General features: G+C 35.4%; 2 protein-coding genes across 16 annotated transcripts in view; both read right to left on the bottom strand.

The window, feature by feature from the left end:
* WNK1 (WNK lysine deficient protein kinase 1) overlaps positions 1-14,961 on the bottom strand; it is a 162,623-nt gene that overhangs the window by 38,174 nt on the left and 109,488 nt on the right. For 13 of the 15 annotated variants that reach the window (XM_046656975.1, XM_046656924.1, XM_046656936.1 and 10 more), the window contains exons 6-9: positions 14,562-14,781; positions 12,940-13,273; positions 11,960-12,147; positions 3,689-3,772 (exon numbers count right to left, since the gene is read on the bottom strand). In XM_046656975.1, the coding sequence (XP_046512931.1) occupies positions 3,689-3,772; positions 11,960-12,147; positions 12,940-13,273; positions 14,562-14,781 (826 nt within the window). The remainder of the gene's footprint in view (positions 1-3,688; positions 3,773-11,959; positions 12,148-12,939; positions 13,274-14,561; positions 14,782-14,961) is intronic. The other 2 variants (XM_046656942.1, XM_046656949.1) reach the window with 1 other exon arrangement.
* LOC124237426 (uncharacterized) lies at positions 3,784-8,981 on the bottom strand. The gene has a single exon (XM_046657049.1). It carries the CDS (start codon positions 7,232-7,234, stop codon positions 5,933-5,935), a length of 1,302 nt encoding a protein of 433 aa, XP_046513005.1. The 5' UTR covers positions 7,235-8,981; the 3' UTR covers positions 3,784-5,932.

The raw sequence follows: 14,961 nt of genomic DNA, 5'->3' as shown, positions 1-14,961 counted from the left end.
CTTTCCTTTTAAGTTCTGTCTTGAGGTAAGATTTGCAGTGACAAGCATCTGTTTGAATAATATTAGGATATCTGGATTTTTTTGCATTTGTCTTATAGGTTTATATTCATATAATCTTTGCATTAACGCCTAAAAGTGATCTTTAAATAAGCTGTTTACAGTGACGTACAGAACCTGGAATAGTGAAGTTGTTCCCCTAATAAAAGGACCAAGTCTATGTTTAATTTCTTGGCTTTTATTTTAAAAACAATTCTGTCAAATATTGTCTATAAAAGTTTCCAACTACATACACTATTTAAGGTCCTTACAGACACATTTGTTCTCATCAGTTTCATTTTATTCCAGTAACTTTTTTTTTTATTATTGTTCAAAATGAAAGACAGTGAGAGCCCTGAAATATGAAAGTATGATAAAGGTTTGAATATGGTGATTCCCTTCTTTACTAAGGGAAAGGGATAAATTTGAGAAAAATCCTCACCTTATATTTGGGCATACAATTACCTCACCCCAACCCCCATTAATGTGGAACCATGCTTACATCAAGACTCAGATTCAACCAGCTCTTTCCTGAACGTCTACCTTGACTTATTTGTGTTCTAGCTAAACTGAACTAAAAGTTTGTTTCTGACTCACATTTTTCTACCTTTGTGCCTTCTACCTTGCTTAACATTGCCCTTTTTAAAAATTTTGGCCTAGAATAGTCTTTTATTCTTACCTCTGAGTCTAACTTATAATTATAATCAGAGACCAGCTCAAATGCTCCTTCTTTCATAACGCCTTCCTGATATCACCCACCCTGCTCGGACGAGATGTAATTTCTCTCCGTCTATGACATAATTGTATAGCAGTTAAATGGTGAGTTGTGGAGTCAAGCGACTTGGATTTAGATTCTCTTTTAAGCTGTGTAAGCTTGGGTAAACTACTCAGCTTCTTTAGATCTTATCTCAGCTTTCCCGTCTATACAACAGAAAGAATGATAATATCTATACTTATAGGGCTCATATAAGGATTAAATAAAAGGTAAATATAGGTAAAGTGGTTTGAAATTGTATATAATGTTAACTGTTATTATTGTTTTGTAGGAGTTGACATATATGTTTACTAGATTATTTAGGTTCCTTGAAAGTAGTCCTATCTAGTCCATCTTGGCAGACCCTCAGTGCCTAGAACATGGCCCTTGAGAGGACAAACTCATTTAAGGAAAAAACTGTTTAATTAGTTGTAGGGGGTGAGGACTGTCAAAAATGAGCAGTTTTATAGACCTAATCCTTTACTCTGCTAAAATAATTGAGAGGCATGTATGCCAGTTATTCCTTAGAGTATTCAGGGAGAAGTGGCACCTCTGTGTGGGCCAGGAGTATATAGTGATTTTTTTGTGCACAATTTACATTGGTTAATAGTCAACACTTCAGCCAAACAGGTATTATTTAGCATAGCAGCTGGCATCATATTTTGCATAAACTTGTCTCATGAAACCAGTTCAAACAGCCTACGCTGACTGTGTACTATCTGTGGGACACGGGTGCTTGATGAAAAAAATGTTTACGAGCCTCACTGAACAGAAAGTAAAAAATACCTGAAGACTCTAGATGTGCCCTATGGAAGAAATTATTAAGTAAGAAAGGTAGCTCGTGACTTTGCTTCCGGCTTCCTCCTGCTGGAAAAAAAGTTTTCCAGGAGGAGGAAGCTATTTTTGGTACCTTACTAAGATACAGCAACCACTAGAAGGCACTCTTGATAAAAACATAAAAAAGGAATCTTTTATTCATTATATTCCAGAAACCCATGAAATAAAGTAAATTTCAGCTAAAGTACATTTCTTTCCTCACTGTAATAAAACTAGAAATATGGTTCCCTAAGGAGGGCTTTGGGACCTGACAGTATGTAAAACAAAAATCACATCTAAAAATAGACAGACTCTACCCATATAGTATAGAAGGTTTACAACTTTTCTTTTTTCTATATGAAACCCCAGTAGCTAAAACAAATAAATGCAGGTTCTTGGGTACCTTTTTAGAATATAAGTCCCTGTAGAACTTTAATACAGAAAAAAGAACACTATTCTAGAAATCTCGAATTTTTAGTTCTATCCACTTACTGGCTATGTGACTCTGGAAAAGTTATTATTCTAGATGGCATAAATTGAAAATAAGTCACAAAATAAACTGTATCAAAAAAAAAGCATCACTGAAACAAATTAATTTTTGTTTGTAATGTAGAGATCACCATTTAGCCACATTTTCCCTCAGAAGGGTCAACTACCTAATTCTTTTAACTTGACATTTATGGAATTGCCCTCCCTTGCTCCCACACACTTTTCTCACTACTGAACTCAGTGACTTATTTCACTATCTTCTTCACTTGGTAGTAAGTATACATATATATGCTCAAATACTAGACATATAACAAATTCCTTTGGAAAAGGAAAAACAAAGCACACACTTAAATTTGCTCAGTTTATTGGTGTTGGCCTGTGTCCAAAGAAAAGCAAATCAGGAGACTAGTACCCAAGATAGTGCTTCTGTTCTCAATTAGCTTTATGTTAACTTTTAATTTGTATTCTTATTTGGGGTTGTTAATTTAATTAAAATAGAATTTGTTAAGGTTGGCAAAAATGTGACTATTTGAACTTAACTATAATTATATATAGATTCAGATACTTATGTGGAAGAAAGGGCAGGACCAAGACAAGTACATAATTCCCAGCCCTTAAATTCTATAACATAGAGGTGTTTGTCACAGAGTAAATGTATATATAACCAAATTAATCTTATAGAATGAACATCTTAATCTTAGTAGTATCAAATGACTACCTGATCACACACTGGACTGGAAGCAGACCATCTGTATTAAGAATTAAAAGTTTTGTTTCAAAAATTAATAGAAACAGAAGCCAATTCATAATTTGGTGGTTCAAAAACACATTTCGTAGAGAACTATCAATGAAATAGTTCATTGGGAAGTTTTTATGACCTGTGTAGTGGCTACAAATTTTATTTGAAACAGCGAATAAATATTCAATTGTGCCCAAAAAAGCATTATTCTCACGCAAATAATTACTATTAACTAATATGAGTGATGAACCATAGATATTTAATTTTAGAATTACCAGTTTTGCTGTTGAATACATCAGCATTGTATTAACCTCTTGAGTTCCTTGAACTTTTGAAAACAAATTCCCCAAATCAGAAGTTTAAAATAAATTTTAAAAGTTCATGAAGTAGTTGTTCTTAGGCTTTCATTCAGTGCCTCTTAGCATAAAATCTGATACTCCATCCCACAGATTAGAAATAATTACAAAGGAGTGTAGTACTGTCAGAGTCAAGCAGAATGAAGGTGATGGCAAAATGCTCATAAAAAGTTATGAAAGTAGAAAGAAAATTGGTATTCTTTGTACTATTAAATTATGTGTAGAATCATCTGTTTAAGAAGGCAGATAAGTTATAACATATCAGTAACAATGCTTCTTTTGAATTTCAATATATGTCTAATCTAGCAGATTGTTCAAAAATACATTAAACAAAAGAGATTCTCTAAAATGGTACTGGACACAAGGAATGTTATTTCTCTTTATTTTCCTTTCAAAAATTTAGCAGGCTATTTACATCAGGAATCTAAATCGTGAAAGATATAAAACAGTGTTTTGGCTACTGCTAATCCATAAAATGTAGCAATGAGTTGTTCTCACCTGCTGAGAATGTTGTATGGGCTGGGAGGATGGAATGCCTGTTAAGCTACTTGAGGATGGCTGACCCTGGCTCTGCCCCTGTGCCTGGAGGAAAGAAGTGAATACAACAAATCAGAGAAGCCCTAAGGTAAATGCACAGAGAGATCAGGCTTTTGCAATAGATATTTAAACTCCTGAGAGTGTGCTTGAGCAAAATGAAACATTAGCTTGATTAAGGATGTATGGGAGACACTGTTGGGGCACCTCTTGTAAGGAAAGGTTAGAGAAGCATCCTATCACAGAACATATTCTGATCCCATTCAAAAACCACTGATGCTTAAAAGCTAACCTACCACTGCTGCTCAGGCTACAACTTTAGCTGGCTAAAATATTATAAGATTTGTAATAAAATTATTACTGAAAATATAATAACCAGGAAAAAAGTAATAAGACTATCAATGTGAAAAAACTCTGTATCTGAACAATTAGAGAAAAAAGGGTATTTGATAATGCTTATTTGATTCTTTTTGCTACTTCTTGTAGTACTATGATGACTTTTATGAAAAAGGTAAAAAATCTGTTATCATCATTAACTGCCAAGTACAGAGAGCAATGGTTCTCAACCAGGAGTGATTTTGCCCCCCTCCCTTAAGGGGACATTTGGCAATATGAAGACATTTTTGGATGTCACAACTGGGGGAGGTGGCTGCTACTGGCATGTGGTAGGGAGAGGCCAAGGATGCTGGTAAACATCCTACAAGGCATAGAACAGACACCCACAATGAAGAATTATCCAACCTAAAACATCAGTAGTGTTGAATTTGGGAAACCCTAACCTAGAAGAAGTCTAAGTTAAAATAAGTGAGAAATAAATGCAGGAAAGATAGGTAAATTAAGGAAATGAAAAGGCCCACCTTTGCTGTTCCATTTCAGTTTAGAGGGGTTTCCTTGAAGCTAGCTTGGATATGACATCCCATTCCACTGCATCTTAACCACTGTAAGTATTCATTCTTTCTGCAATATGTCTGTAAATTAACTACCTGATATTTGAAATTTTACTTCAGAAAATCTGAAGGAGAATGGCTGGTAGTACGTTAAGATTTACAGCACAGGCTGACAACTAGTGTATCAATGTGAATATACTGCATGCTTCTGCAGTATACTTCTCAAGTTTCTAGATCTCCCTGTTTCTTGGTACTATTCTGATACTTTCTGTACATTTTCAGAGTTGGTTATGCCCCTGATGGGGGAAGAACATAGGAAGAAAGTACAAAGAAGAACATATATTACTTTACAAAAGAGTGGAATATTTAAAAGATCCAAATGATGTCTTGAATATATAACTGCAAAGTCTCCTATATAGATTTTATAAGACTTACACATTTAATAAAATATATCAAAGGAATATAGGAAATAGTTAATACTGACTCCACTTCGTGAATCCTATTATGTCCATTAGTCTTTTTGTGCGAGAGTACATATGCTCATAGACATAAATAACAAGATTTAAGTTTGAGGAAAAAACCAAGGCCTAAGATATCTAATATTCTTTAGCTTGCAACATATATGACAAATTCTTAAAACAAAACAAAACCCTACCACCCACTCTAGATTATAACTTAGCTGCTAAAAATTACAATCAGTCAATTTCATGGATTAACATTTTACTTGGACATATAATACAGTGGCTCGTTTGACTAAATTCCATTTTAAAAAGACCTCTTCATTTGTTAAGACAAATTCCTAAGATGTTTTCTTTTTCTGTCTTTTAAGATGTTTCCACACTAATGAAAATTTTGTGTATTCTTAATACTACCAGGGGAAAAAAAAGTATTCCCTATCTTCCATTCTTTTCATTTTACAGAAAAAAAATGCTAACCTTTCTATTTTTATCAAAAACTAACCATATTTGTCTCTAGGGAGAAAGAAATATTTCACATTAGTATTTGTAAATAATCAATGATGAGTCAACTTTACATTACAGACATGTGCATTTTCATTACTAATTGAAAATAATCTACATATGAATAGAATTATGACAAGTGACTAAAATTCTAGTTTTTGTGTTCTCTTTTCCAAGGGTTTGCACATATTATAGGTAAGCTTCTCTCTGTACATATTAGGCAGCTTCTCTCTCCTGTTTGGTTCTTAAATACAAGCAGTTTATAATCCCCCCAAATGGAGAAACTCTACTAATAAAATTAAATAATATTCCTCATAAATGGAAAGGAGGGATAGAAAAATTAAATGTAATGGTAAGGCAGTTTAAAAGAATCGTGGAAGTTTTCCTATAACCTGTGGATGGAGTGCGGATCCTCCTGAAGAAACTGAGGCAGATAAAACCTGCTGAGATGTGGTTCCTTGGGGAAAACAGAAGAAAAGTGGGGATTCTTGTAACACTGTCTGAGGCAGACGGATATAGGGTAATGAGACGTCAGAGCCAAAAGGTGCAGCTGCTCCCCCTGTAGGGGGAGGTGATTGAAAATCACTGGGGTCTGAAGAAGTAATTTGTGAGGAATCACTGGAATATTCTGGGCTTCCTATTGGCCAGTTCTGTCCGATAGGCTCTACCACAGAAACGGTCAATTCTGGGGCATGGTAATTATGCTGTTCTTCAGTCACAGGCTGCAGGCCGCCATGTAATCCAACTGATTGAGGAGGTGGTTCTTCCTGATTCAAGTCCACTGCAACCTGCAGATTTCGGTAAACACGCTGAGGTAAAACTCCTCCTTCTCCTGAAGAGGAGCTTGGAGTGTGAACGTGAAACTCAAAAACACAATTGCTTCTGCTCTCATTGTTATGAGTTAACACAGCGGGCGCGGAATGAGGAACAAAGATAGGGTGAAATTTCAAACGTGTAGCATCTGTACTGATAGGTGCAGAAATACTAGAGAGGGGAGATCCTGGACTCAATCCAGAATCTAATCTTAAATTCTGAAGGTGTCCTACCAGGAAAGCCTGTCCAGATGGAAATTCAAAGACAGAACTTGAGGTAGGGCCCCCTTGTACTGGCTTCTGTTCAGGTATCTGTTTCATATGACTTGACAGTACTGGTGAGTTGTATGGAATACCCTCATACTGTTCTGCCACCTGGGTCTGGTAATGTGCCCCAGCTAGATACACTGCTTCCTGAGGAATAAAATAATGAGCTTCTTCTGATAGTACTAGTCCAGGTCTATAGTCACTGTAAACTTGAGTTGGTTCAAACATAGGATGGACCTGTATCTCACATGGCTCTCCAGTTATTCTATTGGCTGTAGTACCCAACATAACTATGGCCTCTGGTGTCCAGTTAGTTGAGCTGCCACCAGGTGGAAGAAGATTTTGGCCAACAGTCCTCAGCAAGGGTTGGAAGTGGTGAGTTTGGGCTTCCAGGAAGGAGGTGCTCTTACGTCGCTGGGAAATGGCCACCTTCGGTGGACAGGTGGGAGGTGGTGAAAAAGAAACTGGACGTTCATGAATAGTTGGGAAAAATATCTGTGATTCTGGGTATGTTGGGGTCCCCCCACACGGATGCGCCATGGACTGAGGCTGTATCAACATGAATAAGACAAGTAATTCATACATTCATATGTGAAATTACATTAGACATGCACAACTGGGTAGCTAGCTCTGTGTAACCCTATGAAATGGTTACACCAAATTTATAATTAATAAAGAAATAACAATGCTTTTTGGAAATTATGTGCATAGTAAAAATCCATTAAATACATCCAGGGTCAATAAAATTATTTTGTGAGACTCTTTGCATTAGATAAGAGCTGCTTTTTCACAACTTTCCTCTTTCAAAGGAAATGGAAGAATTTAACTAAGTAGTTATTCTGTTTTCACCCACAATTAATATGCTCATTCTTAAGACAATGTAAATTACATCAGTGGAAAAAGAGTTAAAGGAAGAGTAAGAGTTAAAGAAAGACAGTAAGTCCAACAATTTTCATACCATAAGAAATGTGCTTCAATTTAAGTTATTGTATAAAGTCTTTCTATATTCTGTATTCTTATTATGCTGTGCTGTGTTAGGGGCTTCAGTGTTACTTTCTTATCAACTAAGAGCATGCCTTCTAACTAGAATCAAAAGAGATTTTTGGTGGATAGTAAAACACACAACTTGACAAGTGATAGAAATGTCTTTCCTGTCTATTCCAAACCAGATGCAGTTAATTTTACCACACGAAACATATTCCAGATGCCAAATCAATGAATGCCCACTTTTCTGATCCTAGTTAAGCGTTGAATAATTTGGTGTTCAAATTAGGTGAAAAGGATAATATAAATAATAGCTGACTTGATTTAACAGCACTTTTTGTTCACAGAAGGAGTTCTAGATTTAAGACTCTAAATTTAGAATCATACCTTGCCAAAAGCAGTGTACACTGCAATAGCTCACTTTCATGGACCCTTTTTTAAAAGAGTAGATCAGTCTCATTTTTTCAATAGGCTAGACCCCATCAAGTGAGCAAACGGCTCAACTGTTACTTCCTCACAACAACTAAAAGGTTTCTATTTTGAATCAAAATGCTCTATTTTACTGTTGTTTATTTGAGTAGCCCAAAGCCATAAAGCAGTATATAGTTAATCATTCTCCTGGGTAAAAATCTGAAGATTTTGGGATCGCTAGATCAAAATGTTAACTATATTCTCTATCTGGAGAAGCAGCAGCAAGGTCCCACAGTATTTAAAACAACCTTAAAAGATAAGTCATTTATAGACATGAATGGGGCCAAAGAAAATCATACGTACTATATGTGTATTTAATGTATTCATTAGCGTTAAGGTCCCACCTTACTCTAAGAAGAAAAACTTCCATGAAGGAACATCATGTGGCCTTTTAGTTTGCTGACACAGCGTTTTAAACAGCTAGCAAATTAAAACCAATTTTCACTCTTCAGTTATTCTTCACTGACTATGGGAAAAAATGGATTCATCCAGCTTCATCAGTGTCTCTTTAGAATAAAGTGAGAGAAAACGTGTTTGAGTAATGTCTGATAAAGCGAAAATTTGCTTTTGATTAAGCTAATAAGTTTAAAACTAAATAATACACATATTCTTTACTAGGATATGAAAATGCAAAGATTTGTATATGTCACTGGGGGATAGGAGAATATTTTATTATAGTTAAATTTTACTGTGCACACACTGATATGTGCCAAGGGTGTTACAAGCATTCTTTCTCATTACCTCCTTGCTGTTTTTTCTCTTTAAAGCCTTATAACAAAAAACTGTCCTACAGGAAGAACTGGTATCCTAAAAGCATAACATATTACTAAGTTCTGTTCTTTATATAATTTTTATTAAAATTCTTGATGCCTGGATGTATTCATTGGTAATAAATTTTCATTTGTCAGGAAGTTTGTTACATACAGTACTGACAAAGAGGGAAGGCAGGCTGGAGCGTCGGTGCTTGCGCTGAGAGGCAGAGTGCATAGGCAGGACACTCTCCAATGCTTTAGAAAGCTTTTCGGCAAAAGTTTCCTCAGGGGCAGTCCGAAGGAGGGAAGGACAAAGAGGTGCAGACAGCACTGGTGGTGGGGTGGAAGGAGCACTGGGAGAGATGCGGGACAGAAAGGGAACAGCAGAAAGATGGGGAACACAAACCGACATGCTACGGCCGCGACGAGGCTAAACAGAAAACAAACACACACATGAAAAACACAGTACCTTGAAAACAAAATAACCAAATGTACAATGATAACAGGGTATAGTTGACATAAAAATGTTTCATCCTCCCCCAATTCCACAAAGCCAACTTTTTTGAGGCGAGATATAATTCCACAAAGCACACCTCGCAGATCACCACTACTCTCTCTAGACTGTTGGTCAAGCACAGGTTTTTTTAATGAACAATCACGATAATGATCAACTATTGTCCTAAGTATTCTGAAATAAGATCAATTGTTATGAGTGCCTGAATAAGAAAGACTGACCAACTGAGGTAGCAGAACACACAGGGAAAACAATGACTATTGGCTTGTAGTTTCCATAAACTTATTAAGATCAAACAAGAATGAATTCTATTAGTTTAATGTACCTTAAAAGATGTAGAAGATTTTCAGACTAGGTTACTTTGCAGGAGCTCTGGAAACATCAGAAAAAGGTTCTCAATTCTATTTTAGAAGGCTTCAGACTAAAAAAGCTGTTGGCTTACAGTATTTTATCTCACTTGCCTATCTTTATCTGTACAGGTAAAAAGTAACTTCTACTAGGAAAAGCATTAGCTTTCTAGAAGTAACTCACAATAGATACAGGAAACAGTCTGTATTTCTATTAAAGTAGTCAAGAGAAAAATATTTTAAATGTGAATCTCTAAAGGATAACTTAAAAATTTTTTCAGGCATATCAGAGATTCAACTTAGGTTAACAAAATTTGAGGGATCTTAACATAAAGGTTTTAATACAGCTACAAAGCAGTACATCTAACACTGAAGGCTGTCGTGAGAAAGTCTGTTATTTCCTTTTAGGTACTGTGAATTGTGTAACTAATTACATCTTCTTTTCCCAAACTGGCTGCATAGAATGCTTTGAGTCAAATTTGTGGCCTACTGGTAGCAAGTATATAAGTATCATCATATCATTACTTAGCTTCATTCCTGGTTCTGTTTTTCTTCACCCTTGTTTCTCCTTTATCCTAATTTTTAAAATTCCACTTATAATTGATACATTACTGTAAGCCACAGTAAATTCCTTCTAGAATACGAAAGGAACAGAATTATAAAATTTCAAAAAACCCTCAATGTTTAGTAACTCTTCATGATACCGCCACAAAATATTATCATTACAAGGCAAGACTGTCATTAACAGTCTGCTTTTAGAGCATCAATAAACATAGCTATGCTTGTGGCTCAAATATTTATAATCTTCATAAATGATCATTCCATTTCCTTTTCTAAAATAGAGACCCAAGGTTCATAACCCTGTGATGAGGAAAGCCAAGAGATTAAAAATAGTTTTTAAAAAATCTAGTTATGATGATCCAGAAAACAATCAATCAGAACAACAGTAGAAACTGACAAGAAATGCCAACAAATAATAATCGTCAGATCAGAGAAATATCTCTATATAGTCTTTATAAAGTTCTTCTACCCTACCTAATTATTTTAAAGGTCAAAAAGTAGACTGTTAAAACATCAGTGCATTAGCAGTTTTCCTAGTGTTACTGTGGCCAATTATCTTGAGACCTAGCCAACGCAGGACTGATGAATGGACTCAAATAAATGTCTTTTACTCTAAGCTGTAGAATAAAAGACAAGAGCAAGTAGAAGTATTTTCTTAACAGAGAAAGATTTTCATTTAATGAAGAGCAAGAATTCCACAAAATTCAGATTATAAGCTTTCTGAGAGAGAGGGAATATCTTTCTGCCTAAAGATCTCACTAAACAAGTGCTATACAGTGACCAGTTACTCTCTGATTGCTTCCTGAGGCAGCTCATGTATTTTATTTACCTCTGAAGACTTATGGAGGGTCAACAAAAGAAATGTGGCATTATCTGATGATCTACTTTAACATTTTCTATATGAGAAGCAAGAGTGGCTAATATAAAACATGGAGTAAGAATTGTGTGTATGTGCATGTGTATGTGTGTGTATGTATACATATATATTAAAAATACATAAAATAATTCAGTCAATAATCTCCATAAGTTGATTCAGAAAATAAATCAGTAATAAAACACATACCAAATAAAGGGAAAAAGCAAATGAACATATACTGGGGAAGGAACTTGTGTCCAACACAGACTTTAAGGCAGGAACACGCATAGCAACTGATGATTAAACACAAGCGCTAAATTAAACGGTCATACAAATAAAGGATTTCTTCACTCTAGAGTACTCACATGCAGCATTCTATAATCATTTGAAGGTCTTACCTGTGTTTTATACAATAAAAAAATCTTACAGAAAATACTTAGTAATGCTTTTAATAAGTAAGCTTTTGAAAAACTCTTCTCATCCCCACTCCCAAACCATTTTCATGTCCAACTTATGCTGCTTTGAATAGTCTCAACAAGTGCTAAAGAGAGCATTATCTTTAATTGAATGCAGATTAGTCTAATCTTGTACATAGTTTCTCCACATAGGAAGTTCAGCTGATTCCCACACATTACTGCATAGATTCTATTCTGTGTGAACCACTCCAATTATACTCTATAATAAACCTAATTCCTTTAGAAATACACCATTTATATTTTCTGCTTCATACTCATGCTGTTCCTTGGATAGTAGGAAGAATTTGCATTTAACACATTATCTATTGGCTCTCATTTCAGGCTTACACGCTCCTATGCAGTTACTTACCATACTTGAGGGTGGATATACCCCATGGGGCTGAGACTGTGCTTGGACAACAGAAGCTGTATGCCCTGGGAGAGTGCCAGTAGAATGTGCCTGTTCATGTTGGGAACCATAAGAAACAGTCTGTTGGCTGCTCACTCGAGATTCTGTGAAGACAGAAGATCCCTGACCACTGTCAATGGTCCCATCAGCTGAAGGAGAAATGAATTGCCAAAAAACAGAGAGAGAGAGACAAATTACAAAAAGGAGATTCACATTTTCCCATCACAAAACCATGACTTCAGGGTTAATTAGTTTTATCTTTGCACAGATCTGAACTAAATAAAAAGTGACTATTACTTACTTTACTGAGTAGATTTCTATGTTTAAATGAGGGATCCATTGGAAAAAAGTTTTAATGTCTTTTAAAAAAAATCCCCTGGCTATCGCATACTCATTACTTGAAGATTAAGGGAAAGACAATGGAATGGTGTTAGTCAGCTTTAAGTTTGACACAGCTTTCAAAATCTTAACTTTGGAGACCAACGGGTTCTTAGTATTAAGCAGGTAGTTCAATTAATAACTAATGGTCTCATTAGTTTCTAGCTTATAAGCTAGAAACTAGTAAAGTTATTCAGCTTTACTAAGAGTTGAACCAAATTAACGGGTTCAATTATAAGTGGCTAAGATAAACTTGCTCATTTTTCATTATTAATTACATTTTCTTTTAAGGAATTGTGAAAAGTAGAAATCTACAAATCGGAACTTCTAAGATATTAGAACCTATAGAATTACTCTATTTACTAATGACGTTTCCTCATTGTCCAACCCTTCTATTTGGTTAGTCATGGACCTTAGAATGAAAAGGTAGAAGGCAACCATTTCAAACTTCTGATATGTTGGATTCATAATTCAAAACCAAGAGGCCAGTGTAAAATGAGGAATAAGAAGATAAGTCAATGAGGAGTATCATTAGCATACTTGTTCACGTCCCAAATACTTACATAACACAGATATACTAGGCTGTTGGTACTGTAGTTGTTGATGTTGATCTGCCTCAGGTTCTTCAGGTTCTACTTGTGTAGAAACTGAAGCTGAAGTGGTTGAGGCAGCAGGGACGCTGGTGCTAGCAGAAGGGAGCTGCTTGATTCCTGCTTGGGAAGCACTTGACTGTTGTTCCACCTGCTGTTTGAGACTGCTCTCTTCCTGCTTTCTTTTTTCTTGCTCTTCCCGCACCAACTGCCGCTGCTCTCGTTTTCTCTTAATTAATGACACTCTATCCTTGATGGCTTTCGCCATGGTCTTGTGATCACCTTCACAGACATACCCAGACTCTACCTACAGTATAAAAGGGTGCATATTAGGAAGCAGTGGAATATTAAAAGAAAACAAAGCAAATATAAAACAAAAAAGGTACTTTTGGAGACAAAAGTAGAGAAGAAAGAGAAGAAAGAATTCTCTAAAGACTGGTCTTAACCAAACTGTGAAAGTACTGGTTTGCGTTATGCATTTCCCCATCATCTTTGTAGAGACTCACAGGATGGATGTATCTTTATTCTTTACAATAACAAAACAGTGAGGAACCTAAAAATCAAAGTTGTTAAACCAAATAAGGCTCCTTCTATTCTATTTATGCAATTTCCTGCTTATATGTAACCATTAACTTCTGTTGCTTTTACTTCCTTTCACTAGGCAACCACTTAACTAGATAAAACAACTGTGGTAAAAGTAAGAAGGTTAAAAAAAAAAAAAAAAAACACAGCCAGCCCTGATGGCCTAGTGGTTAAAGTTCGGTGCACTCTACTTTGGCAGCCCAGGTGTGGTTCCTGGGCGTGGAACCACACCACTCATCTGTCAGTAGCCATGCTGTGGCGGTGGCTCACATAGAAGAACTAGAAGAACTTAAAACTAGAATACACAACTAGGTACTAGGTCTTTGGGAGGGGGGAAAAAGGAACCTCTCAAACAGTTATAAAAAACTAAAAATTAAAAATAAGAATCTCTTTCATACCTGACTACTTCTCAGAGGCAACTACTACTAAATGGTTCTTATAAATTCTAATAGAGATAGTCTGTATCTTTGCATAGTAATGGCTATTTTAGGTACTATAGCAAGCCCAAAATTGGTGAAGTACTTCCTTCTTGAAAAGTAGTCTTTTAGACATCCTTCAAAAAATGATTCACCAAAGGCTGCCAACTAAAAATTGATCTTGAAAACTCCCTTCAAAGTAAAAATAATTTACGATCTATTTATACAGTTTATCCAGATGACTGATCAAAGGCTAATGTATTAATATTTAGAAAACATAATTTGTCATTCTAACTAAATAGGCTTATATAAATCAGGAATCATTCAACCTTACCCACTTTCAAAATTACTTCAGAATGCATTATAGTTTGTTCTATCTATCTATCTATCTAATCCACTCATGTATCCATACTTATACATATCTATGTCTGTAGATCTTTTCCTTAAATAAAAATAATTTGGGGCCCATTAATCAACACAATTTTATATCAGTGGGATATGCCATACATACTGCCTCATAAACTGCTTTTTTACTAAACAATATCAATGTATATAAATCTGCAACAATTTTTAAACAGCTGATTAGTGTTAATTTACCATTTCTTGAGCAACATCTTCTGGCACATCTCTCTCCAAGTCAAAGGAAAACTCAATGGCTTCATTGTCTTTGTATTTTCCCTTTAATTTCTTAATATCTTCGATACGTAGCCATAATTTAATGGCTATCTTTTCTCCATCATCTTCTTCTGCTAATTCTACCCGCACCCCTGTTTCCTCCTGGAAGAAGGCATGGTTCAAAAGGTCTTTGATAGAATATCTTCCAAAGAGAGGGAAAAGAAACAAAAACAAAATCCTATTAGATTGAAAAGATAATTTTCAAGTGTGACTAATATTTGTTATGCTTGGAATAATGAAAAAAGACTGTGAAAAGAAAAATGAGGGAAATTTTATAACTCATTTCTACATTGCTCCATTTGAATAGTGATTATAGAGTTTC

Source organism: Equus quagga, chromosome 1 (genome assembly GCF_021613505.1).
Source record: "Equus quagga isolate Etosha38 chromosome 1, UCLA_HA_Equagga_1.0, whole genome shotgun sequence".
Taxonomy (NCBI): domain Eukaryota; kingdom Metazoa; phylum Chordata; class Mammalia; order Perissodactyla; family Equidae; genus Equus; species Equus quagga.
The sequence above is the reverse complement of the archived record's forward strand: the minus strand, read 5'-3'. Positions and strand labels throughout refer to the sequence as shown.

What these genes read in the sequence shown, in the direction of transcription:
- LOC124237426 (XM_046657049.1), bottom strand. Translation starts at nt 7,234, where the DNA reads ATGTATGAATTACTTGTCTTATTCATGTTGATACAGCCTCAGTCCATG.